The 24,194-nt window shown below is 34.3% G+C and overlaps 5 protein-coding genes and 1 non-coding gene across 13 annotated transcripts; 3 read left to right on the forward strand and 3 right to left on the reverse strand.

The window, feature by feature from the left end:
- The first annotated feature begins 562 nt into the window (after nucleotides 1-562).
- Nucleotides 563-1,196, forward strand: LOC18593731 (cell wall / vacuolar inhibitor of fructosidase 2-like). The gene has a single exon (XM_007021092.3). It carries the CDS (start codon nucleotides 655-657, stop codon nucleotides 1,189-1,191), a length of 537 nt encoding a protein of 178 aa, XP_007021154.3. The 5' UTR covers nucleotides 563-654; the 3' UTR covers nucleotides 1,192-1,196.
- Nucleotides 1,197-1,608: 412 nt separating this feature from the next.
- LOC18593732 (RNA-binding (RRM/RBD/RNP motifs) family protein) lies at nucleotides 1,609-4,995 on the forward strand. The gene is made up of 4 exons (XM_007021093.3): nucleotides 1,609-1,909; nucleotides 3,613-3,681; nucleotides 3,770-3,876; nucleotides 4,630-4,995. Exons 1-4 carry the CDS (start codon nucleotides 1,726-1,728, stop codon nucleotides 4,738-4,740), a joined length of 471 nt encoding a protein of 156 aa, XP_007021155.3. The 5' UTR covers nucleotides 1,609-1,725; the 3' UTR covers nucleotides 4,741-4,995.
- A 3,700-nt stretch (nucleotides 4,996-8,695) lies between these two features.
- LOC18593734 (uncharacterized) lies at nucleotides 8,696-10,031 on the forward strand. Its single transcript, XM_007021095.3, has 2 exons — nucleotides 8,696-9,342; nucleotides 9,777-10,031. Exons 1-2 carry the CDS (start codon nucleotides 8,969-8,971, stop codon nucleotides 9,874-9,876), a joined length of 474 nt encoding a protein of 157 aa, XP_007021157.3. The 5' UTR covers nucleotides 8,696-8,968; the 3' UTR covers nucleotides 9,877-10,031.
- On the reverse strand, nucleotides 9,553-9,625 carry TRNAR-ACG (transfer RNA arginine (anticodon ACG)). The gene has a single exon. It is a non-coding gene; the product is annotated as a tRNA-Arg (tRNA).
- Nucleotides 10,032-10,182: 151 nt separating the features above from the next.
- On the reverse strand, nucleotides 10,183-14,406 carry OCT4 (organic cation/carnitine transporter4). Its single transcript, XM_007021098.3, has 2 exons — nucleotides 13,871-14,406; nucleotides 10,183-11,752 (listed from the first exon to the last, which is right to left on the reverse strand). The coding sequence occupies exons 1-2, from the start codon at nucleotides 14,319-14,321 to the stop codon at nucleotides 10,605-10,607; spliced, it is 1,599 nt and encodes a 532-aa protein (XP_007021160.3). The 5' UTR covers nucleotides 14,322-14,406; the 3' UTR covers nucleotides 10,183-10,604.
- A 2,902-nt stretch (nucleotides 14,407-17,308) lies between these two features.
- Nucleotides 17,309-23,650, reverse strand: LOC148761451 (putative disease resistance protein At5g63020). Of its 8 annotated transcripts, none has more exons than XM_088808013.1 (8): nucleotides 23,410-23,650; nucleotides 23,067-23,136; nucleotides 19,552-21,567; nucleotides 19,260-19,376; nucleotides 18,901-19,005; nucleotides 18,028-18,120; nucleotides 17,806-17,875; nucleotides 17,309-17,719 (listed from the first exon to the last, which is right to left on the reverse strand). In XM_088808013.1, exon 3 carries the CDS (start codon nucleotides 21,553-21,555, stop codon nucleotides 20,581-20,583), a length of 975 nt encoding a protein of 324 aa, XP_088664139.1. In that variant the 5' UTR covers nucleotides 21,556-21,567; nucleotides 23,067-23,136; nucleotides 23,410-23,650; the 3' UTR covers nucleotides 17,309-17,719; nucleotides 17,806-17,875; nucleotides 18,028-18,120; nucleotides 18,901-19,005; nucleotides 19,260-19,376; nucleotides 19,552-20,580. The 8 variants fall into 8 exon arrangements, 6 of the variants coding, with proteins under 6 accessions (XP_088664139.1, XP_088664138.1, XP_088664136.1 ...); XM_088808012.1 differs by having other exon boundaries at nucleotides 18,028-18,097; nucleotides 18,323-19,005; XM_088808010.1 differs by having other exon boundaries at nucleotides 18,323-19,005.
- Between the last annotated feature and the right edge of the window lie 544 nt (nucleotides 23,651-24,194).

Genomic DNA, 24,194 nt, shown 5'->3' on the forward strand with positions numbered 1-24,194 from the left:
CAAAAAAAAGGAAGAATCAGGGGAGATATGTGAGTTTCATGGTGGTTGGTGATGGAGAAAGGGCAAGGAAATTGGCTTTCGAAAACCATTTTCATGGTTACCAAACGGAGCTTAAGATTCAATTAAAACCGATATGATATCCCCTTGAATCATTTAAATTTATTTGTAATATTAATAGTAATGGGATTATGAAAAGGCATTTAAAGAAACTTCTAACTAATCCAAATTCCAAAACCATTTCTCCCAACAAAAATGTGACACCCTTTTTCTTTTTGATATCTTTCCCTTCCTGACATATAATATGTGGCTCAAATTTTCTTCATAAATTCGTTAATTTAGTCTTCATTTGTACTCAATTGGTATCCTTGACGCCCTTCCCATACTAATTTTAGATGGCTTTATGCATGAAGTTGACCCATAAGTTGTTGAGCTACCAAAATCCTAAACAAACCTTATCAAAATCTTGACTACCTATAATCATAGGTACCTCTCATCTGCCTATCGTTTATTATAAAATCCACCAAATCCTTTTGGACAAATATTGTCTTTACAGAACCTTTTGCCTCTTCCTTTCAGCAAAGGTGGTGACAGGCATAGTAACTTCATCTGATTGAGGTTAAATCTCATGTCATTCTCCTTTCCTAGAAACCAAAAATGGGTAGTCAAATTGGTAATCTTTTCCCTGCTATGGTGCTCATGGCTCTAATCTCTTTTCTTGTTTTCCATCAATCTTTCCTAGTAGCTGGTGAGGAAACAGGGAAGGCTCTAATCGCAAAGACTTGCAACCAAACCGAGTATCCTGAAGAATGCATCTCTGCATTGGGGTCAGATGGTGGTAGCCTCAGTGCCAACTTAACAGGACTAGGCAGAATTGCAGTAGAGCAATCTGCCTCTAAACTGAATCACACCTTATCCTATGTTGATTCTTTGGTCAAGAATGAAACTGATTATCTAACCTGGGGTTTCCTTGCCTTCTGTCGAGATTTGTACAATACCAGTGTCAACCAAATCCAAGAAGGTCTCCAGGCTTTTGATCAGCTCAAGTATGATAAAACCTACCAAAGTGTTGATGCTGTCAACAAAGCTGTCATTGATTGCAATAAGCAAGGATTGGGACTTTTAACCCAAGTTAACACGGCTTTGTTTAGGCTGACCAAGGATGCAATGATGATTGTGGATATCCTATATTAAGCTAACTAAAGTTATATAACGAGACTTATGTTAAAGTTGTATTAATCTAATAAAGTTATATAATGAAAGTTATATTAAAGTTGCATTAATCTAATTAAAGTTATATATTTTCTTTGTGATAATGTGTCTAATAAATTAAATTTAGTATAAAAATAGTAACGAAAATGGTGAGATAAGTAACAATTTCAATATCAACAAAATTGAATAATCAAATTAACACACTTTTCCTTTTTATAATCTTACTTTTGAACCCATATTACATACCAAAACTATTCTCATTCTTTCAACGCATTTACACACCATGACCTTATACTCTCCCCCTTCAAAGGGGCATTTCTGTCATTGGAGCCCATATTTTCCAAAAATAGTGAATTTACATATTACATATGATTATATCTCCCTTTGTAAGCCCAAATTAGTACTTCACAAAATCTTACCATTTTATAAGTCTATCGAAAGTTTCGTCCTCTCTCTCCAAAGGGGTTTTAGCTTGTAGCCCGAAAGTCTTAAAACCCTGATTTCCTTTGGAATCTAATGGCTTTGAGAGCTGCGGCGACGACGGGGATGGCGGCTCGGATGGCTCCGCAGGGCATGAGGCGGTTGTTCTCGACAACTTCACCAAATTCCTTTATGCCGCCGCCAATTACGGCTATGGGGAACGGTGAGGGAACCCCTGGTCGAGAGCAAGCTCCTCCGAGTACTAACCTCTTTGTCTCCGGTAAGTATCTTTTTCTTTTCCACCTAAACTTATATCTTTTATGTTTGCTCATTGTCTTTTCTTTTTTTTTTTTTGGTAATTTTTGTTTATGTGTTGGTTCATTGGTTTGCTTCCTGGTTAATTGTGGGGAAACAAAAGAAAAAGTTATTTCTTTTTTAATGGGTTTGATTTAATTGGTTCTGTTCTCTTCTGGGTTATAGGTAAATTTTGTTTATATGTTGATTTATGGGTTGTTTTGCTTGTTCGATTGCTGGGAAAATGTGGGAGAACGTGTGAAAATGGAAGAAAAGTTGTGTTTTGTTTTTTATCGAGGGTTTCCTTTAATTGGTCCTGTTCATTTCTAGGTTGTTAATAGTTTTTGCTTATACACTGATTTATTGTGTTATTAACTTATTATGCTTATTTGGTTGCTGGAAATGTGGGAAATTGGAAGAAATTTTTTTCTTGCTATGGTTTGATTAACTGGTCAAGAAATGAAACGCATGGTAGAATTGATATTTTCTATCTATTTAATTCCTTAAAAGAAGTGAGAGAAATAAAAGATATGATATTTGTGCTTTCTAATTTGTTATATGGTGCCTCTCTCTCGATGCAAAACAAAAAACGATGAAATTTATTTTAAAAAGTATGAATTTCCCTATGCTAAGGGAAGTGCATTGTTATTCAAGTAAAGGGAGTGTGAGTAGCAAATGAGAAAGTGCAAGTATCACCTTGGTTGGAAGAAGGAAAGACAAGTGAAGGAATAGAGGATTGCAAACCTTTTTGGTAACTAGTTAGGTATAAAATGAATTATTTGATCTCATTTGGTTGTCACAGGACACTGAGCTTAATATGCAGTGTGCTGAAGAGTCAAAATAATGAGAGAGTATGATAACAAGCTGTTCATTTGCTTAAAGCTCATGTGATTGATTGTAAAGTTGACACAGTTTCAGCTTTCTTTTTTGGGATAAATGCTCTGATGGCTAATTCTAATGGTTGATTACTAGACAAAGTTTAAGTGAAATGAGAGCTGTATTCTTGTAAGCAATTGAAGCTTGTAAAAGTGTTAACTATTTTCCAATTGAAGTAATGTATTATTTAGTCTAAAGTTTTTATGTCATGACCCTCTCACATTCATGTGAGACCCATATTCATGGATCTGACGTCATCTTGAGAGGGCTGTGATAACCTTTATCTGAATTCCCTGTATCCTTTGTTGGTTTTATCATCCTATTATATTAGTGACCAAACATTATAAGTTCTGTCTATGCTTTGATATTATAGTTATGTAAGACGGTTTGTTTAAAGATATCTTTTTCGCCTGAGTTGACTGAAGTTGCATGGGTAGAAAAGACAAAATAGGTGATAGTCATGTGGAAGGCATAACTCAAGTGGCTAAGATGTTAGGTTTTCAGATGATTCATATGGTATTAAAGTGGTGGGAGCATAGATGGCGGGCAGGTTGTAAATTTCCCTCTGTACAAACTCTAATTTGTGGGCAGTTTTCTTCTTTTCCTTATTTTATGAGAACTTATGCTGTTATTGCATATTCATGTCATTCTCTTACTATGTCTTGTTCTCATTCTACATGTATGTATGTATTCCTTGTAAGCTCTCCATAACGAACATCCTCATTTGTTCAATTATATATGTTGACCGGGGTCACTTGTTTACCTTTCTTGGTTCATATTATGATGTAATTTACAATTTGAATTTGTTTTCAGGGCTTAACAAACGCACTACCATGGAGAAACTTCAGGAAGCCTTTTCTCAGTTTGGACAAGTAGTTGATGGTTTGTTTCCCTTACCTACAAGATTGTTGAAAATTGAAAATTGTCTTTTTGAGATTAATAAACATTTGTCTTTTTTGTGTGTTTACAGCTAGAGTGGTGACTGATCGAGTATCAGGATATTCTAAGGGATTTGGTTTTGTAAGATATGCTACCCTAGAGGAGGCTGAGAAGGGAAGGGAGGGAATGGATGGCAAGGTTAGTTCCTTCTAGTTCCTTAATACTCATTTCCTTGATGAAATTTTAGGTGTTCATTCATCTGTTTGTTTCCAGGGTTAGGGATGCTCATTGTTTTGATTTCATGTGTTAAGATTATAGTTACAATTGAAAGGGTAATGGTTGCTCCTGAAGCGATCTAAGAAAGTGATAAACCAATGGACAAACTCCATGTGTTTCTTCCAAAATTCATCAGGTGTTAATTTGTTCCAAAAAATTAATTATTGAAAATCTCTTTTGGATCCAATAATCCATCCACAAAAAAACACCTTTTTGACCTTGCGTGGCTGATTCCATTTGCCCAACTGTGCTTTAATGGCTAGGGTCTCATCTTTAATTCTCTTTTTATCAAACTTTCATTCCACCTGGCAAGCATATGCTTTTGTATTATCTATATATTTTTCCTAAAGCAAGGCCTCTTTCAATTAGCAGTTCTTGCCATAATGGATCATTGATCTCTTGCCTGAGCAACCATCACTGATGTTTGGTTCTTTTAATTAGAGGGAAGGGAGGAAATCAGTTTGAGATAGTCCAAAGGTAGCTAGGAGATGAACACTTAGAGTTGGAATTAATATGTCAAGGACTTTTGTAAAACTGTATTGAACCATGCTTAGCTGTTATATTATTTAGGTATAAAGCAGGAGGTTAGATTGCAGAAAGTAATTTATCGACATTCTCTCCCTCCCTCCCTCCCTTCCCTGGTTGTGGTAACTAATTTCAATTGTTTTTTTGCAGTTCCTCGATGGTTGGGTTATCTTTGCAGAGTATGCAAGACCTAGGCCAGAACGCACTCCACAGAACAACATGACAAATTCAAATGGCTATAATTCATATGGCCGTCAATGACAAGAATAGTTCCGGAACATGCTTTGTCAATTTTTTATCTTGATCGGAGACAGATTTACGATGGGGGTGGCCTATGATGTCTTGACAGAAAAAGAAAATTAAGTATAAACTTTCTATTCATAGACTTGAATTTAAATGCAATTGGCATGTGATGAACTGAGTTCAATTCCTGTTAAGAACTTAAGTAAAAACAAGACCAAAAGTGTAATCCTTTGAATTATTTTTCATGGACCTTCAATGTCTATTATGAACTCATTGCATTTTGTTTGGTACTTACCATAGAGATGAAAGCAAGCTGCGTCTAGTACTTAGCCATATCATGAATTGAAAAGTTGAATGCATTGAAACAGGTTGAAGCCTGGTGATGATTAAGGAAGAAACGTGGGAAACGGTTTCAGAAATGTCCATTAATTCCATCACTGTCATTGACAATAGCGTTGCTCAAACCAACCTAAATGGACCTTTCCGATAACATACAACAGAAATCACATATCGTCTTTATAACTCGACAATAACACTGCAACTAATTAATAGCATAGCTACCATCAAAACTTAACTAATTGAACAGTCTTAACGTTCAACTGGATACCCAAAATCTAATTAGATAAATGAATGATTGTGACTTAGGGGGTTTGCCTTTTAACCAGGCTACCAGATGGAGACAATTATCACTTGCTGAAACATTAATTGGATAATCTGGAATCTGATTCCATCTAGGTAACAAAGTATACATATGTTTTCGAAATAAGAGAAATCTTTATTCAAACATAAAAAATGATGGTAAAAACTTGTCATTCTGCTGTAAATCACAGGCAACATTTCATAATTCCTACGCCATTTCTGCCAGTTCTTTTAAAGGGTCTTTTTCTGCTTTCAAAACACACCACCCTGACTTGACACTTTCACTCCTTGTTGTGTTGTACACGACATTAATAGTCTAGATGAAGTTGAATACAGCGACTGCATACCCATTCCTATGCAGATAGCTTATTTGCAAACATTTATTGCAGAGCTAAAAACTGTGTGGCCTGCCTGAAAACTAGCCAATATTTCCCAGGGCGCATTGTTTTCTCAGCTACCCAACGAATATACGGCACTTGCCTTCCTTCCCATGCAAGTGAACAGAATTCTAGATTTCTCATTCGAAAGTAACTGAACACTCGATATTTTCTTTTTCTTTTTGTCATCTGCACCAGACAAGGCCGATCGTTTTTATGGTTTTGAATGGAAGGATTTTTGGGGTTGTGGAGGGTATTCCATGGAGACGAAATTTAACACGACTTCGTTTTTTGCATCTGGCTTTGATTAGTACTTGTCATTGTTCATCAAGACTCCTCTGGGTGTTGTCAAATCCAAAGGGTTATTGTGGTTCTTGATCAGTTGTTTTCTTTTGTGTGTTGAATCAGCAGGAAAGAAAGATTTCTCCAGAGAGAAAAAAACACAGATATCGTGAATTTAATTCTGTCAGAAAATGTGGTGCACATGAATTTGTTCTACTCCATGAAAGCAATAGATCATAAATAGTTACATCTGTTTTGTTGTCAACAAAATAAAATCAATAAACACATTATTTTTCTATGTGATAATTCAAAGTTATTTTATTTTCATAATTTATCGAAATTAGGACAATTAATCATAATTTCCACATAAATTACGAGTGATGAAATTTTTTTATTAAAGTATTTGTACGCTATTTAATTTATAAAATTCGATCTCATTATAACACCTTGATTTAAATCATTGTTTAACTATAAGGTAGATTGAAAAATGTCAATTTTAATTATGGAAAACCAATTGCTTGAGGTGACTTGGTACCATAAAAGATTGTTAAATTTAATTTGTGATAAGAAGTGACAACTACATATGTTGATGCAGCACATAAAATGTCCCAATTTAGTGAATTTGGCAATGTATCTGTCAAAGTGTTATTTTGTTGGTTTGTGTATATGAAGTGATGTGTCTCATAAAATTACAAAAAGGAGATGCAAATAAAATTCAAACATGCAAAAATATTTCTCAAATTTCTTTTATGATAATTGACTTTCTTTTTTCTCTTCTTTTTACTTGTCATAGTTATATGTGGCAAGTAACTGTTAAATAATAATGACTCATTATTAATTTACTTGCTACTATTTTGAGGGAAAAAAAAAACCTTCTTTTCCTTTCCGATAAAAGAAAATGACTTCGATGAGTAACAATTAAATTTAAACACGTTAACGTTTTTAACATCGATAGGACTAACTTCTATGATAGGAAATAAATTTTTAAAATATTTTTACCTACTTTGGAGAATTTATTTTTTTTTTCAATAGAAGAAAGCAACATTGATGTAAATTAAAATAACTAATTCTTATATGAGACACTTGAGCATTTACCTTATTGATTGGTGTATAATTTCTTTACTTAAAGAGTAAAATTCGAATTTTCTTCTCTCAATTCTTAAAAGAAAAATAAAATCTTATATGAGAAATTCATTTTTTTAAATGAAATTATATATACATGTATCCGTACAAATTAATTATTTATCTAGTAGTGATTGGACTGACAGCTAAACCCCTAGCCGACACATTTAATCCAAAGAAAGAAAAAAAAATCATAGAAAGAAGCCATATATAAAATAATGTTGATAATAAAACCTGTACCACATGATTTCCTTGAAAGAAATGGAGGGGCTATGAAAGTCCTTTGACATTAGATTTGTTCTAGAATTTATTTATCTATGCCTTTCTATTTATTTATTTTTTGTGATAAGTGTTGTGCCAATTTATATTCATATTAAATTCATAGTGAAATTATAGTGGTTCCCAAGAAAAACAGTAATAATCATATTAATTGCATAAATATCTATGGGATTTGCGATGGAAAAAGAGAAATATACTTGCATTTTTCAGTAAAATAAAACCTCAATGGTCTTATGAGTTAAATTACAGGTGAATTAAGTAATTAATTAGTTCAATATTAAGATATTTAAATAATAAAATATGACCTAATAAAATAATATTGTAAATCATGAAGTTCTGGACAATATTTCAGCCTTGAAGTTGAGAGTGTAGGAGCAGTAGTGGAGTTCACATCTGTGACTGTCATTAAAGAGTTTATTTATTTTAATAAACATTACTCATTTTATAAGCCATGGCATTATTTTATAAGATGCACTGATTTTGTGTATAAACATATAAGCAATTTAATACAGAGAAGATTCCAAAGGATTTGATCCCACTACAATTATTTAATTTATTGACTTTTGAAAGCCTTAATAGTAAAACAATTTGTGTGGTTTTATTAGCAAAAACTTTTAACAAATTTTGTCCATTATTTGAGCAAAGAATTATATGTGTCAACCTTTGAACCAAATGATTAAATATAGAAGGAAGTCGTTGATCATTTTGTCATGAATTAATCATAGATATGCCTATACCATACTAAGATCGTATGAAAATTCAAAAATAACTAAAACACCGATATAAATTACTATAGTTTGAGTTTTTACTAAAATGTCTAAATTCGATTGATAGTACTTTAAAATTACCATTTAAATCTTTAGTAATAAATTTTTGGATACATAAAATCTAGTCAATTCATAAACACTAATTAATTATACGAACCTCTCTTCTATCTCGTAACTTTCATCATTTATTTTCAAGATTCGAATTAAAACCATTGAGATATTTTTTCAAAGCATTTTAATTCGTCTATGATATTAAAAGTAGTTTGGATCAAATTTTCTTCGTAACTATTCATCAATTTAATCCCTCATTATACTAATTTGGCAAAACCTTATCAACATCTAGACTACCTATAATTATAGGTACCTCTCATCTGTCTAATATTAAAACTATTTTTAATAATTAGTAAAACAAATTAAAAATACTAAGAAAATAAATTAATAAATAAAGAGTAGCAGTTTTCTCATAAATATATATGGAGTGCAAACTCAGCATCCAGACCGTCACGCCATAAACAAAGGCAGCCCCACTGTTTTGTCATTTCCCAAAACCAAGGGCAATTTGCTGCTGTACCCCTTTTTTCTAGTCATCAACACTATATAAGAGCCCTACACACTTAGCTTTTTCATGTCTGAGAAAGGAAGCTAATAGAGAAACAATGAAACACCCATGGCTCCTGCTCTGATACCTCTCAACTCTGCTATTTTCCCGTTTGTTACTTGTAGGGATATATATATAGATACAGGTGTATATTTAGGTGGCTGTTTTTGTTATATAACGTCATGAGATCCTTTTTGGAGTTTGTTTCGTGTTGCGTTACGAGCCCTCAAGTGTCTAGGAACGAAGGGGAAGAGGTGGTGACGGCGGCGGTGAATCCTGCGATGAGGGAGGAGACGGGGACTTTAATGCCTCCAAAAGTGGCAGCACTAACGAAGAAGAAGCGGGTGAGGGTCGGAACACCAGGGGTTATGGCTGAGGAGTGGAAGCCCTCGCTGAATGTTATCTCGGAGGATAACGTTGTGGCCGAGAAGAGAGAGAAAACGCCGCCGCAGCAGCCGCCGCAAGATAAGACGACGGCGGATAGGGTGGTGAAGAGGAAAAGCAGTTCAGGGTCTCGCTCCAAGGTTCATGTTCGAAGCAACAGCGACGACATAGGGTAACTGAATTTCCCTTTTTCCTTTTACGTTTGCGGTAAAGAATTATAGCATATAAAGAAAATCAATGAGTATAGAAGGAAATTCGATTTGGTGTGGTTATTAGTTGATTTGTCAACGTCGGGGAAGATTTTTTGGGCGACGAATTAATATATTATATTAACATGTTAAATTATAAAATAATTCTATTTGGTCGAAAAAATACAACAAGCCGACTCCACTGGGAATCGAACCCAGAATCTCTGGTTCCGTAGACCAGCGCCTTATCCGTTGGGCCATGGAGTCAGTTGCTTAGTGGAAAACTCAGTTTTCTTTCTCTTAGTGTATTATATTATTTGTTCAAACAGAAGTCTATGTGAATTATAATTCATGTATGGTTTTAAGTATTACAAAGTCTGGAGTTAAAATGAACACTTGTTCTGGTGCAATTTTGCAGGCGAAACCCGATGCCGGCTGTCATTTCAATGTTCTCTCCTACTCCTGTTTCAATGCCGGTGGTCATTCCAACGTTCTCCCCTACTCCTTTTATGTTTTGATCATCTTTTTTGTTTGATGAATTAATCGTATATTTAGTTTTATACATAGTGTACAAATTATTTGTACGAATGATATAAATATTGTAAAGTCTTGCAAGGATTGCAATCAAATGGAGCAATTTTCTTAGTGGAAAATTGAAATATGTTACCCTTAATTATCCATATCCAATTTTCACTAGAAAACGGAAGAAAATCATGCTTGTATTTGGTTTTAGCAGAGGAAGGGAAATGGCAATGGCAACATTTGTTGAACTAAACTCAAACCGCAAACAGTTCTGCACTAGGGAAAAGATCGATTTTCAATAGTTTTCCATCAAAGCAATGAGTCTTTGATTTCTCATTCCTTTCTACTGAGATCATTCATGGAACTACAGAAAGCTGCTTTCATGGAACTTCATACTATCCCTTGAAGAAAACAAACCAGCAAGCAGAAATAAGAATCACAGAAAGCAAAAGGAACATACAACAGTCTTAAAGTATATGTTAAGCTATATCGTAATGGTTTGGCCTCAAGTTCTGCTTCTGCTTTGACCAATGATTTGTTTTCTCTTACTGAACAATTTTGGTCATTCTCATTCTGTTGCGTAGATTAGCAGTTGTTGGATGTCAGAGAATAATCAAAATGCCATGAAAGTAAAACCCATTATGTGAAGTTTATGTGCCCAATATTGTAATGAAGCTGTGTGACAAAAATTGAAAGAGTCACCAATTGCCTTTCAAGCAACTCCTCAAGCAGTCTCCCCCTCTTCCATTCCTGTCATTGTGTCATACAATGGCTTGTTCAGTGTCTCTGGTAAGTAATATGCAAGCATCCCTCCAATCAATCCACACACACCAAACACTAGGAATGGAAGGCCACCGCCCCAAACCACGACAAATGGTGCCAAAATAGCTCCCATTTGGGCTGCCTGAGTTGCACATCCAAGGGCAGCATTCCTCACCACCGTAGGAAAGAGCTCTGCTGTGTAGATGAACAACAGATTATAAGTTCCGGCCATGCCAAATATCCCCAGAATCCCGCAAAACATTCTTATTACTTTCCACATTCCAACGTTTCCCACAAGGCTCCCCATAAAGCAAAAGATTGCACTGAACCATTGTGTCCCAATTGCCAATGGCTTCCTCCCAAATTTGTCCAACATAAGTGCTGTTATGGTGAATGCTGGCATTTCAGCGACTGCATTAAGGAGCACATTGAGGTAAAGGTTTGTCTCGAGGTTGACAACATTTAAGCTCAGGCCATAGTACACAACTGAGCATGTGAAGTTGATTCCCACTGTTAGAAATAGTCGAATACGAGTGATTGGTGATCGGATTACATCTAGAAGAGAACCACTGATTGGTTCTTTGCAACTCCGGTTATCATTTGAAGCATCATTAGATTCATCATCCAGTGCTAGGATAACCCCATCAGGAAGGTATTGTCCATTAGACTTAGCTATGGTGCGCATGATTTTCATTGCTTCGTTCATTTTCCCACGAACAAGGTACCAACGTGGGGACTCAGAGATAAAAGGAACAACCAGAACAAGGAAAATAATAGAGGGAATAGAGGAGGCGATATAAAGAGCACGCCATGAAGGGAAGATGTAAGCTATGCCTGAGAGTAATGCTATTCCAGTTGAAAAAAAGTAGAATGTGGACATTCCAGCAGCACCGCGCTTTGTTGGGCCGATAGGTTCAGTGGCCAGGACAAAGCAGCAGAGGCCAACACCTCCGGTGCTGAAACCTGTCAGAAATCGAAGTAGGAGATATGTGAAGTAGTCTGGGGCTAATGACGTAAGGCAACCAAAGATAGCATTTAAGATGCAAACTGCTGTTAAGGAACCTTTTCTTCCCAGTTTTGAGTCTGATAGATGGCCAAATACTCCTGCACCTGAAAAATATGTACTGAAAAATTGAAAATTTACTCATGAACTTAACATCTGAAAGTTTCTTAAAACAGAACAGCTTCTTGCATATTTAATGTATCAGTGATAACTGATTCTGTATGTTGCAATGTAATAGTAGGATTCCACCCTCTTTCCCCACAATTTGATATATGCTATCCGCTAAAGTAAAATTAACTGTTTTCCTTTTTCTTTAATGTACTTTGTTAGTTATTACATAATTCTATATTTCTATGTACTTGAACAAAGAACTGATCCAAAAGAGAATTAAGATGGTGAAGTTGGTGGTTTCCATGGTACAACAATTATGACAGAAACATGCCAAAAGGAGAGCTGGCTTCAGTAAGTGCTGGGTTACTCATTAAAGAGCAGATGATGTAGGCACCAAGAGAAAAGGAACAACAGAAAAGCAGCATAAAGAGAAAAGGAATTGTTCCCTTTTCTTTTTTAAAACAAAGTGAAAGATATAAAGGTTATAAGACACGAACTCTTACAGGATCAAGCAAGCTTGAGAAAGTAGAGCATGATGTAATGCAGTATGAACAGAGTAAAGATGACATTAAATTATCAACATCAAGAACACTGGGCCCAAAAAAAAAAAAACAGAAAAAGAAACATCAAGAACATGATTCTCATGCTCCACTGTAGCTTTCAAATAAATCATGTAAAAAGTCCATCATCAAATGCCCAAAGTGTGAGAAGGAATGTTGCTTAGATTGTTTGATTTCACACACTGAGAAGAAGTAAAAGTAAAAGATCAATTAAGGGTTTAATTAACTTTGCAGGAAAACACAAAGAGAGGAAACTGAAAAATTCTGCTGAGCATTCTGCATGCATCTTTCTGGAAAAAGCATGCGGGTTTTTCTCTCTTTTGTGTCATGCTTCTATCACTTTTCCTAGTGCCCCCAAGAGAGACGTGTATGATTTTCCTCCCTCTTTATGATAATTTAATGGCTGCAGACTTCTCTCGTGTTCCTACCTATGAAAGAAATTGTTTCAGGACCACAATCATTATGAAGTTCAGAATTTCAACGTTTTGAGGTGTTAAGAGTCTACTTTACGATGATGTTAGAAAAGAAATCAAAAGCACTGCGGACGGTATAGATAGGGAAAAAATTCAATAAAACAGAAGGCAAATTAACAAAGTCAAAGTGACCTTTCAAGGAACTGATAATAATTTTGGACCACAAAGAAAAAGCATGTGGCACAATGACTCTCATGGTCCAACTATAGGTGAAACGGCCAAACCAAAGCAAATCCACACAGACAACTAGCAACGTGTTTGGTGCTAGGTAGAGCTTAGATGCCTAAATCCCAGAGCTAATTTGCGCAAATTTTTTACTGAAATCCTTGTCCAATATTAACTAAGCTGGTTCAATACTGCTACTGCCTGCATTTTGCAGCAGATTAAAATATTTCTTTGACCACTCAGTATGACACTTCAATTTTTTTACAATTTCCTATGTCTCACATCTGCCCAAGACATGTGACCATGACAAGAGAAACTTCAACGGCAAATAGCAATCTCAATCATAAAAAAAAGCTATCACTATCTTTGCCTGCTATGTATGTATTCTCCTATACTTCAATAAATGTTATCGCCGCCTCTTGCTGACATATTTCTTGACTCGTAATATGCACCAACTGATCACAAATTACTATTCCTGCAAAGAAAAAAAAAAACAAGTCTCTCGTTCTTGTCATCATTCACTAGCAAATCTTAATCTAGACTCCCACTCCCAAAAGAAAAAATGGAGCTAAATTCAAGTGACCAATGTCTACAAATTTAAGTAAGTACCCAACTCGTTTTTCAGCTCTGTTATTTCTGAGCTTGATGTGTTTTCCTGAAATTTCAGGTCCACAAAGGTATTACTACACCAGATGTGGTTTACATGACGGTAGAAACCTGGTATATTCCCTTTAAGAAAAACAAAACATCAAACCTAATAGCTTGAAAATATAGTAAAAGAAAAGAAAAAAAATGAAACATTATCCAACAAATAACAAGATAAGGACCATTTACTCCCTGTTGCTTAATAAAAGCATATCCGTACTTTTCAAAAAAAAAAGAGGACCAAAGAGAAAGATCAGCTGAAACAACTCACCAATCATGCAGCCGCCAAAAAACAAGGCCTGAACAAGCCCAACCTTATACTTCTCACCACAAACCAATCCCCACTGAGCCACCGTGGAGCTTCCCGAACCACCCTTCCATTCCCAAGACCCCGGTTCAAGCCCACAAACACCGCTCTCCTTCTCATCACACCCTGAACCGGCTGCCCCTTTTAAACACCGCCAAGCCGGTTCCTGGTCTGCGAATATCATCACCATGGTGTGGAAAGCTTCCAGGGCCCATGCTAGGCTCGTTAAAACAAAGTGTCTCAATTGCCAGGACCCAAATTCTCCGCAGTACTTTTGTAACATGTCGTCTATGCAGAGCTTCTCGGGTTCGGATCCGGGTTCAGGTTCCCATCCGTGTTTTTTGGATGGAGGGAGTAAGGGTGACTCTAGCGAGGAGCCATGGCAACTGGGATCTGATCCTGGCGAGTTAGCCATAGTGGGGTTCTTTGGTGTATCTTTTTTCAAAACGTAAGAGCTCTTACATATAGCGAAGGTCTTGGGGTGGTAGCTGTTTTAACGGCACTAGAGTGGTGCGCCGTTTCGCGTGGGTGTTGAATTTTTTATTAAAAATAATTAAAATTACATAATATTATAAATAAAAATAATAATAATTGAAAAGAAATAATTTTAAATTTAAAAATATTATAAATAATAGTTATAATGATAATTTAAAGATAATTATTTAAAAATTTATTTTTTAAAATATTTTCTCATCTCTTATTAAGTAAAATTTTTTATTTAAGTATTTCTTTTGAAAATATTTGATTTTTTATATCTTAATATATACTAATATTGATATAATCATATTTTATTAATTACATGATTCTAATAGTGAAATCAAATTTATATTGAGAAAATATAATATTTTAAAAGTAATTATTGATAAGTTACATAATTGATACAATAAAATTATTAAAATAAAATAAATTTTTTTGAAAGTCAAAATAAAATGAATATTAATTATACTTATTAAGTTTTTTTTTTAATTTTAATGATGAAATTTTCTAAAGGATCTTTAATTTCAATTAATATTTTTTTAACTCATGTCTTTATAATTATTTAAAATTAATCTACTTTGTGATTCCACACATATCTACCAAAAAGTTTTATTTTTATATTTTATTTTATAAAAAATATCATTCTTAGTACATGGAAGCACTATTAGCTGCAATTCCCTATGAACCAAAATACCAAGGAAAAACCTCTTTTCAAGTTAAAGAAAAAAATCCTCTGTTGACAATTCTAAATGCAACCGACTCTACAAAAATCATTTTTAAATCCTTTCTAAATTAATCATTTTTAAATTAGCCACATGTGAATAAAAGAAGCCACAAATGTGACCAAGTGAGGGGTTTCTTTTTAAGCATGTAAAATTAACCACATGTTAATAAAAAAAGCCACAAACGTGACCAAGTGCGAAAGCTCCTTTGGAGCTTATATAGATAAATATGACTATGCTTGTGTGAATGTTGTGTGTTTGACACGTGGATGATGACCTAGCCTTTGATTTGGGGTGGGTTGACACGTGGAAAGGCCGGTAGCTGTTGACTTGGAGGCTTGGATTCGGTTGAGATTAGAGCTAAATATGCAGGGGTTGGAAAGCTAAAGTGGGTCCGGATATGTCATGTGGACAACCCTAAATGAAATCCCAATTACACATTTAATATCATTTATAAAATACATTGGTCTATTACATTATCTTATTATTATTATATTTTATTAGGGTTATAGGCACATAGATTCATGATTTTCATGACTAAGATAAAAATATTATTATCACCATTTAAACATAATATATATATATATATATATATATATATATATATATATATATATATTTAGAGTAATCACACTAATCATATCAACTTAAACTTACTCATAATTTGCATGCAACATCAAATCACCAAATCTTATATAGATAATTTAAACTATTAATCTTGTTTAATTATATATTTATTCATCATTTGAAGTGCTTTAAAATATTGATCATGTTTATTTTCAATATCTTGGTATTGATACATCACTTCCCAAATATGCTTTCATTTTTTTTTTCATATATAGACACTGTTTAATTAGGAGATTGTAGCCAGCTAGATACCTTTATTGCCACTCCAATAGGTGACACTTTGGAGGTTGAATAGCATTTATTTTTCAGGTTTTTTAGTCTTTAGATGAGTGGCAACATTAATTCCTTTGGATCTGTTGAATTAGCTTTTGTATATAAAAGAAGGTATCCCTCCTCAAACATGGCAAATCCCCTTTCAAACCCATTATTTTAAAGAAAAGAAAATGCTAATTTAATAGATTAATTGCCAGCTTGGGACAAGCTCCATGGATGTGACATTTATTTTGGTATATTCTAACACTTGTCGACTAGGTTCAATTGAATAGCATTTTTAATTTGGATGAAATTTATGGGTAGTGATTAAACAATGGAAGTGACATTGGAGGTTCTAAGTCCCTTTCACCTAAGAGAGAAATGAGTTTGTTCAATTGACACATTTTTGGTGCATACAGAAAGTAAGCTAATACCATAGCCATATTTCTCGTGTGACTTGCAACAAATTTGAGACTGAAGTATGGCAAAATATTGGGTATTTGTATAAATTACAATACAAATAAAGAAAAAAAAAATGAAAGAGACTAAATAGAAAGGGGAAGTGGCAAGGTCCCCAAAATCAATTAATTACAAGTGGAAGGAGCAAAGCCCAACTTTGTTGGCAACAAGGTCATGTTCCCACAGATGATTTTGTTGCAGGGTGTTGTCAATAATATTTACTTCCAGGCTCTGTCTTTTGGTAAATAGACGCTGATAATGGTTCTCTGGATCAAGCTCAAATATAGCTCCATCTTCAAAAATGAATTGCAAAGCCTGACACTTAATTAGAAAATCAAGCCTTGTTATTGCTTTTAATAATAAAATTTAAAGGGTGTTCAGTTGGGCTATTACTAGTTCCCAAGTAACAGTTTTAACTGCTACTTTCTTGTACCAAATTCCCAAGAAACGATTCTTAGAGCTTCCAGGACTAAAGATACCAAGCTCAAGGATTCCATCCATCACTAACAGACTGGGAGGAGGTGGAGATATCGATTCCATCAGCAATACTTGAAAACAATATTAGTGTTGGTGAGCAAGAAAGGCAGAAGTGTATTTGTTTAAACTTTCAGAGCTTGTAAAACTCATAGAAAAACTTTTCAGTTTGGCAGATTTTAGAGAGAAAACATATTTAAACTGATGATCGTTGACTAGTATGCAAATCTTCCTCGAAAAGACCAAACTTTTCAGTTTGCACAGAATTATTATTTCTGATTTTTATGAAGCTTCAGTGCAGTCATCTTGTATTGTCTCTGTGAATCAAATATATATATATATATATATATATTACCCCCAAGTAGACACTTGCAGGGCGCTAAGCTCAAACTGGGACTAAACCACTGGTATCAAAGCAAAAGGTACATAACATACTGACCGATAGCCTATAACAATTGTTTGGAGATGAAAGAGCCAAGTATACAGTTTATCAATTATCAAGCATCTAGTACTGACAGAGTCATTTCATTTGCGGAAGAAGATACATGATTCTCTGATGAAGAATCTTCTTCAAGTGGACTTTTCTTAAACAAAATACCAAGTTGTTTGGGGTGTGGCAATTCAGTGTCACTTCCCAACATCAGAATCACAAATGACATACTTGGCCTACCCTCAGGATGCTGTTGTAAACTTCAAAGACTGATAATGGATTAATTGTATCACTTCTGATAGATTGCAAAGACCCTCCCAAGCATTCTTCAACAAGTTTTAAAGGACTGCCTTATTTCCATAATCTCCATGCCTGCAGCAAATTGAAACCCTTTTAGGTTTTATCAGTCCAAGATAAGCAGCAAAAAATTGATTATAAAAATATCTGCTGAAGCTGACATGTTCAACAAGGTAGCTGCTCTGTGTTGGATGGTAAAGCCCTCTATTTTTTCTTCCCACTTATTATCTCCTGCAATAATATACCAAAGCTAAAGAGATCTGATTTTACTGAAAGCAGTCCATCAATAGCATATTGAGTGCCATATAACGACTGCAGAACATTATCGAAAGCAATAAATATATGAGGATCTGTAGACATTATGAAAATAAAGTGACACTTACTAAGTTCCAACCACTCTTTTAGTGTTCCCTTCAGTATGGCCTCCTCCAAAAGTTCTAGCTATGCCAAAATCTGAAATTTTTCGATTCATCTCACTATCAAGCAGAACGATACTAAGTGTAAGATCTCTATGAATAAAAAAAATTATTCAAATGAAATGGCAAAGAATTTAATTAACACTTTTAAAGAAACTGCATGTGGATTTGCTAGCATCACTATTTACAAAGTAAATTTTTTTTTTGTTTATTTAGCGAAGGAACAAAATAAGCATATTTGTGAAGGATATATCAAAGTTACCAGTCAACTTTGCATGACCTCTGTAAAGGAAATGACTGACAGTAAACAGCCCCAAAAGCACAACACAGTAGTGTTGCAATTAATGCAGGAAGTTTTATCCTAGGCTTATCTTTCAATTCTGTATGACGAAATTTGATACATGAACAAAAACAAAAAAAGCAGCGACAACAAGAGAAAATGTAGACTCATATCTGATTCTGAAGCAGACACTCTAACATTGAGATCCTGCCCTTTTGATTGAAATTGTCTGCAATCAATCAGATGATGAAACTAAAAGGCCCAACCACTACCTCTTCCTCTGTTATCCGAACTAGTGTATGCCATATGGGAATAGTTCTGTAGATACTTAGCCCTGCATCCCTTGAGATTCATAGTTTTAGTCCAAGAATGTGTAGCATTTGGCATTTTCAAATCTTTTAAATATGATAAATCCATCTCTGCTTTGGCAGTTGAATGGCTTATTGTGCTTACACCCTAGGGACCAGTCTGATGAGTTCTATCTTTCAGGGAATTCAGGCTTAAACAACAGCTTTCAGGGAATTAAGGCTTGAATCCTTTAAAAAGTGGAAGCTGAGTACCATCACAATTCCCTTTTGAACCACAAAGTCCATATCTGTCAAAGTAGTCTCTTGGAGCAAATGAGAAAAGCATCCAAGCTTGCTTTCTGCATTTCATGCGTAGTCCTGTGATCAATGATTTCTATTTGAGACACTTTGGATGGTTGACATATAAAATACGTATACGAGGTGGGTAGATCATGCGTTGTTTTTGTAAGATGATGTGATTGACTGACTTTTGATAAATGAACTATACAGAAAGTGCAGCAGAAAACAAATTATAAACATTGAGGTTCCAGATAATTTGTATTATTTAATAATTTGAAGCTTATTCCTCTAATCATTCTCTTCACTGGACAAACATAACTTCAATGACTTACTTGTATTAAATGATTTCCAATTCATCAACCATTTGAGACCAGTGTGGATGTGCAGGATAGTCCTAAGAATTGATCTCCAAGTTCAACAGGGCTGCCTTCCTCCCATAATCTCCAAGCCTGCAGCAATTGGCAGAGAAATGCAGATTGAAGGGTGTTAAGTTGGAGATTTTATTTTTATATTAACAAATAAAAAATTAAAGACTTGGTTTTATTTTGATATTAAAAAAGAGTAATTATTTAGCAAATGAGAAATTAAGAGATAAAAACGGGATGTGGATGAAAATAAACTCACAATGTTTGCAGTTTTTAATAAGAAGCAGGAGCCTTACAGCCACATTTAATCAAACACCTCTTCTCCATCTCATTCTATAAGCCAGAATATTGAAGAAAGGGAGAAAGGACATCCTTAGCATCAGGCTGATCCCATTCCACTGATTCCCACCATTCTCTCGGCCATGCTGTGATTTTTTGTAGAGAAGAAGGAGGAGATGGTTTCCCATTTTCAACAAGGGGAAGAGACAAAGGGATCCTCTTTACTTCTGGACATTTGATTATATAAAGATATTGGAGAGAATCTGCAGGAATCATAAGTCCACCACTGCAAATGCTTTTCAATTGTGGTAAGTTTTGCAACCACAGTGAGTGTAATTTGGGAAGAATAAAAGTTGTTCCTTCTCCTTTCTGATCTTCTTCTGATGCTATTATTTCCTCCATTTTTTCACAATGTCGGACTCTAATTGTCTCTAAGTTTTGGAGGCCCTGCAACAGCTCAACTGGAAACAACTTCTTCACCCTCGAACAATAACTCATATGGAATTTTTTAAGAGAAGAGAAGATGGCAGGTGGTGTTGGAGCATGAGAGGTAGATTCAATTTCAACCACTACTCCTATTCCTACTCTCACAACTTCACGCAAGTTTCGCAACCAAGATAGGTCTAACTCCTCAATGTTGTCAAGTGCGGCACAAGACGATAATGACAAGTCAGCCACACACTTCATCCCAGAACACTCCTTAATAGAGCAATACTTCAAGCCAGTTGCCTTACGAAACACAGGAATATTGCTTAAACATTTGAAATCATTACACCTCGCAAAACGTAAAGTATGAAGGTCATTTGGGAGCACTATATCATCACACCTCTCTATCTCCAAATTTGTGACGTCAACCCTTTTCTTAATTTCTTTGAAATCTGGGGAATGCCAAATATAAATACCCACAGGTGGTCCCACTTGAAAAATGAAAGATGTAGGCCACTTACCTTGTGCACACTCTGCATATTTCTTAAGCTCTTGCATGTCGCAGAATGAACATAAAACACACTCAAGCTTCCTCAATTTTGACAATGTCGTTTAAATTTTGATCTTGTACAACACTATGCCCCACATGATTTAAGAATAAGTTCATGGACTCTGTCTTTGAAAGTAGTTGCACTTTGACCACCTTACAATCCATAGATTGACAGACCTCAATCGATCTGCTAGTGAGTACAACTTTCCTCCCCATACCTATTGTTGGTTCAGGGATACCTACATCCAATAACGAAAATCGTTTCCAAACATCGTCTAAAATCAACACATATCTCTTTTCCTCCAAAATATCTTTTAATACTGATGCTCGTTGCAATTCATCATCTTCTGGAAGAGACTGTTTCAAAGAATCTATAATATTTTTTTGCAATCTAAAAATTTTCAATTCTTTTGATACAGTGACCCATATCACTTTATCAAACTTCTCACTTTCCTTTAACAATCGATTGTTGATGTGCTTCATGATGGTAGTTTTCCCTATACCACCCATTCCACACACTCCAATCATTCCAACCTCATCACCCATCAAATACTCCCAAATTTGCTCTTTTACATCAATTTCACCTTCTAGATTTGGTGTTGGTAACGTCACCCCGGTGGTTGGAGGCTCATCAACTGCCACACCGTCAGGGAAAATACCTTTTTGGTGTATTTCCTCCACCTCTTCAATCATTCGGCAAACAAATTTTCCAAGACGACCACGTAAGAAGTATGAAACAGCATGGAACTTGGTTTCAATCTTTTCCATTTCAGTGTTTACCTTTTCTACAGCTTCAAACCAGTATTCCACTTCTTCCCTCACCACTCTTCTGTGGCGAAGCTCCTCTTCCTTTCTTGATACGAGGTATCTTTTTCGGATGTTCAAAACATTCACTTTTTCTCGAAGATCGTTCATATGTTCTTCAAGTTTTCGGTGATGGTCTATGTATGTACAGGTTGGACCACCAAAGCATTTTATCACTTCAAAATTTGGCCCTATAAGCTCCATATAAGCTATTCCCTATACATTAAAAAACCAAGATATATTGGATCTCCATATGACATAAGTTACTAATTAAAATTCTATATTTTTCATATAATATAGAATATGTTAGAAAAAAATGTTACTAATTAAAAAAGTTTTACCAATTCTTCTTAAGAAAAGACATTATAAGAAACAAGAAGTTTTTGTTTCCATCATCTTTGAGTATAATATTTACATTTCCAACAAGATTTATATCTAGATGAATTTATTCATTTTTCCCCTTAAAGAACCATCTCAAATTCTTGAATATATCATATCTATGTGGTTCCTAGTCTTGATCGTTACAACATTAATAAAAGGATGATGAGAATGGAGAAATCAATTGACTATAAATTTATAAATCACAAAATTTTTTATTAAAAAAGGAAACCATTTAAAGTTGATAACTTGCTTTTCTAACACATACATATTAAATAAATGTTATATATCTATTAATCAATGCAAAATTTTAATTTTGGTATTGAAAGACTAACTTTACTAAATTTGATTATGCATTTTACACATTTAATAAAAATTTAAGTTAGAATAGGTAAGAATATCTAATTGTTGGCCTTAATGAATATAGAAATTACTATTGAATGTTGAAAATGAATATAGGCATAATGCTAACAAAAACTCTTGAACTATTTAAGAAAATTCAAATAAACTTTTATTCTTTTATTGTGTTCATTCAAATCCTTATATTTTTATTTAACTTGGATCAAGTAAGCCTTATAACTAATAGTTGACTAATTGTTATTAATCAAAATGTCTCTTATCATTTTATATTCATGTGGTGTTGAGGTGACTCTGATGTTGAGGGTGAAAAATAAGATATGACCATATCATCATACCACATCAACGTGTTTTAAAAAATCTTAAAAAATAATTACAAAAGTAAACTAAGAACGTAGAATGACATTAAAAATACCATTTAAACTTAACAGCCATTTTTTCTTTTTATGGGAGAACAAAAACAAAGAGAGAATTTCACAAACATCTTGTTTAAGATTAATAAATGTCATGTATGCGTATTAAATAAATGTCATGCATATATTAATCAATGTAAAGTTTTAATTTTGATATTGAAAGACTAAATTTAGTACATTTGATTAGTTTTATTTATTCATTTTATTCATTGAATACAAATTTAAATTAGATAAAGTAAGAATTTCTAATTGTTGGCCTAAATGAATATAGAAATTACCATTTAATGTTAAAAATGGATATTTTCACACAAAAGTATATATTTGGTTGCATAACTCAAACAAAAGAAAAACTTCATACTATTAAAATTTTTGTTGGAGACTATAGTTGCTTACGTTATTTTAATCCTTTTTTTCCCATATATTTTGTCTACTTATATTTAGTTTCTATGGTTCCCTAGTCTCAATTCCATCATCAAATATAAATTAAAGAGAAAGAACCAAAAAAAAATTATATGGAGTTTGTTGAAGGATAAGTTTATGCCAGAAGGTAAGATTCAGAGATGTTACCAAAGATGAAAAATATAAGCGCAGATGCTTCAGCTTGTTGATATCACTAAGCAGATCCCCTTGCAGATTCCTATATAATGAGAAGGAATTATGAAGCAAATAAGTCAATGCAAAATTATCCTTTATGAGAAACTATCCTTGCAAAAATTGTCAAGAAATCAAGATCTTCAAAATTATCCTTTATGACAAAAAAACGAATGATGAAGAACGTGAACTATTGAAAAGTGGGCAAGATGAATATTTCTATGGAACTTATGTTAAGATGGGTTTGTGTTATAAGGTAAGATTCTGATTAATTAATGTTACCAAAGATGAAGACAAATCATAAGCATCGACAGTTTACCTGGTTCAGTGAGGCAGTGAATTAATTGATACTTCTATCCTCAAAGGGTCTTCATTAATTTTCGATAACAAGCATGTTGAAGAAAAATAAACAGCAAAAAGCAGATGATCTCCTTGCCAAATTGAAAGAAAATCCTAATCTTAAGCTTCCGTGAGAGGAAAATTAATGAATTATGAAGCAAGGAAGAATTAAAAGTCGTCGCACATGTTGTGAAGTCACTTTCCTTGGAGCTGTTTCACAATAATGCAAATGTGAATACAAGAAAAACTGGCAAAGTAGGACCGAATAATGGGGCCACTTATCCTACTCTCCTTTGTTGTTGTCCTCACAAGTCACAACTTTCTTTCACAGAATGTCCATTGGTTTCTACTTTCAAAGCTTGTAAAATTCACAGAAAAACTTTTCAGTTTGGCAGATTTTAGAGAGCAAACATGTTTAAACTGATGACCGTTGATTAGTATGCAATTCTTCCTTCAAAAGACCATTAGCTGTCTTGTGCATGCTCTACCTGGCCCTTAACAGTAATGACTAGCAGTTTATGGATTGCAGAAAAGCTACGTTATAGTAAATGCAGTTCTTCGAGTGTCATGTGAGGAGGGACAATGAACAAATAAAATTTTTTAGGATGAAAATTTGAGAATCCTTTCTCTTGCTTTTTCCCCATCAATTATACCATGATTGGTTGATTTTGGTGACTCTTGAACCTATAAATTATAAGCTAGTTAAGAAGTTAGCTTGAATCTGTCATTCTTACACTAAATAAGTCCGACATGACAATTCAGAAA

The sequence above is a fragment of the Theobroma cacao genome, chromosome 7 (genome assembly GCF_053813885.1).
Source record: "Theobroma cacao isolate CCN51 chromosome 7, ASM5381388v1, whole genome shotgun sequence".
In the NCBI taxonomy this organism is placed as follows: domain Eukaryota; kingdom Viridiplantae; phylum Streptophyta; class Magnoliopsida; order Malvales; family Malvaceae; genus Theobroma; species Theobroma cacao.

What these genes read in the sequence shown, in the direction of transcription:
- LOC18593731 (XM_007021092.3), top strand. Translation starts at nt 655, where the DNA reads ATGGGTAGTCAAATTGGTAATCTTTTCCCTGCTATGGTGCTCATGGCT.
- LOC18593732 (XM_007021093.3), top strand. Translation starts at nt 1,726, where the DNA reads ATGGCTTTGAGAGCTGCGGCGACGACGGGGATGGCGGCTCGGATGGCT. An exon ending in TACTAACCTCTTTGTCTCCG is followed by an intron (nt 1,910 to 3,612) that starts GTAAGTATCTTT and finishes ATTTGTTTTCAG; the next exon opens with GGCTTAACAAACGCACTACC. An exon ending in GTTTGGACAAGTAGTTGATG is followed by an intron (nt 3,682 to 3,769) that starts GTTTGTTTCCCT and finishes GTGTGTTTACAG; the next exon opens with CTAGAGTGGTGACTGATCGA.
- LOC18593734 (XM_007021095.3), top strand. Translation starts at nt 8,969, where the DNA reads ATGAGATCCTTTTTGGAGTTTGTTTCGTGTTGCGTTACGAGCCCTCAA. An exon ending in AGCAACAGCGACGACATAGG is followed by an intron (nt 9,343 to 9,776) that starts GTAACTGAATTT and finishes GCAATTTTGCAG; the next exon opens with GCGAAACCCGATGCCGGCTG.
- OCT4 (XM_007021098.3), bottom strand. Translation starts at nt 14,321, where the DNA reads ATGGCTAACTCGCCAGGATCAGATCCCAGTTGCCATGGCTCCTCGCTA. An exon ending in TTTTGGCGGCTGCATGATTG is followed by an intron (nt 11,753 to 13,870) that starts GTGAGTTGTTTC and finishes CATATTTTTCAG; the next exon opens with GTGCAGGAGTATTTGGCCAT.
- LOC148761451 (XM_088808011.1), bottom strand. Translation starts at nt 21,555, where the DNA reads ATGGAGCTTATAGGGCCAAATTTTGAAGTGATAAAATGCTTTGGTGGT.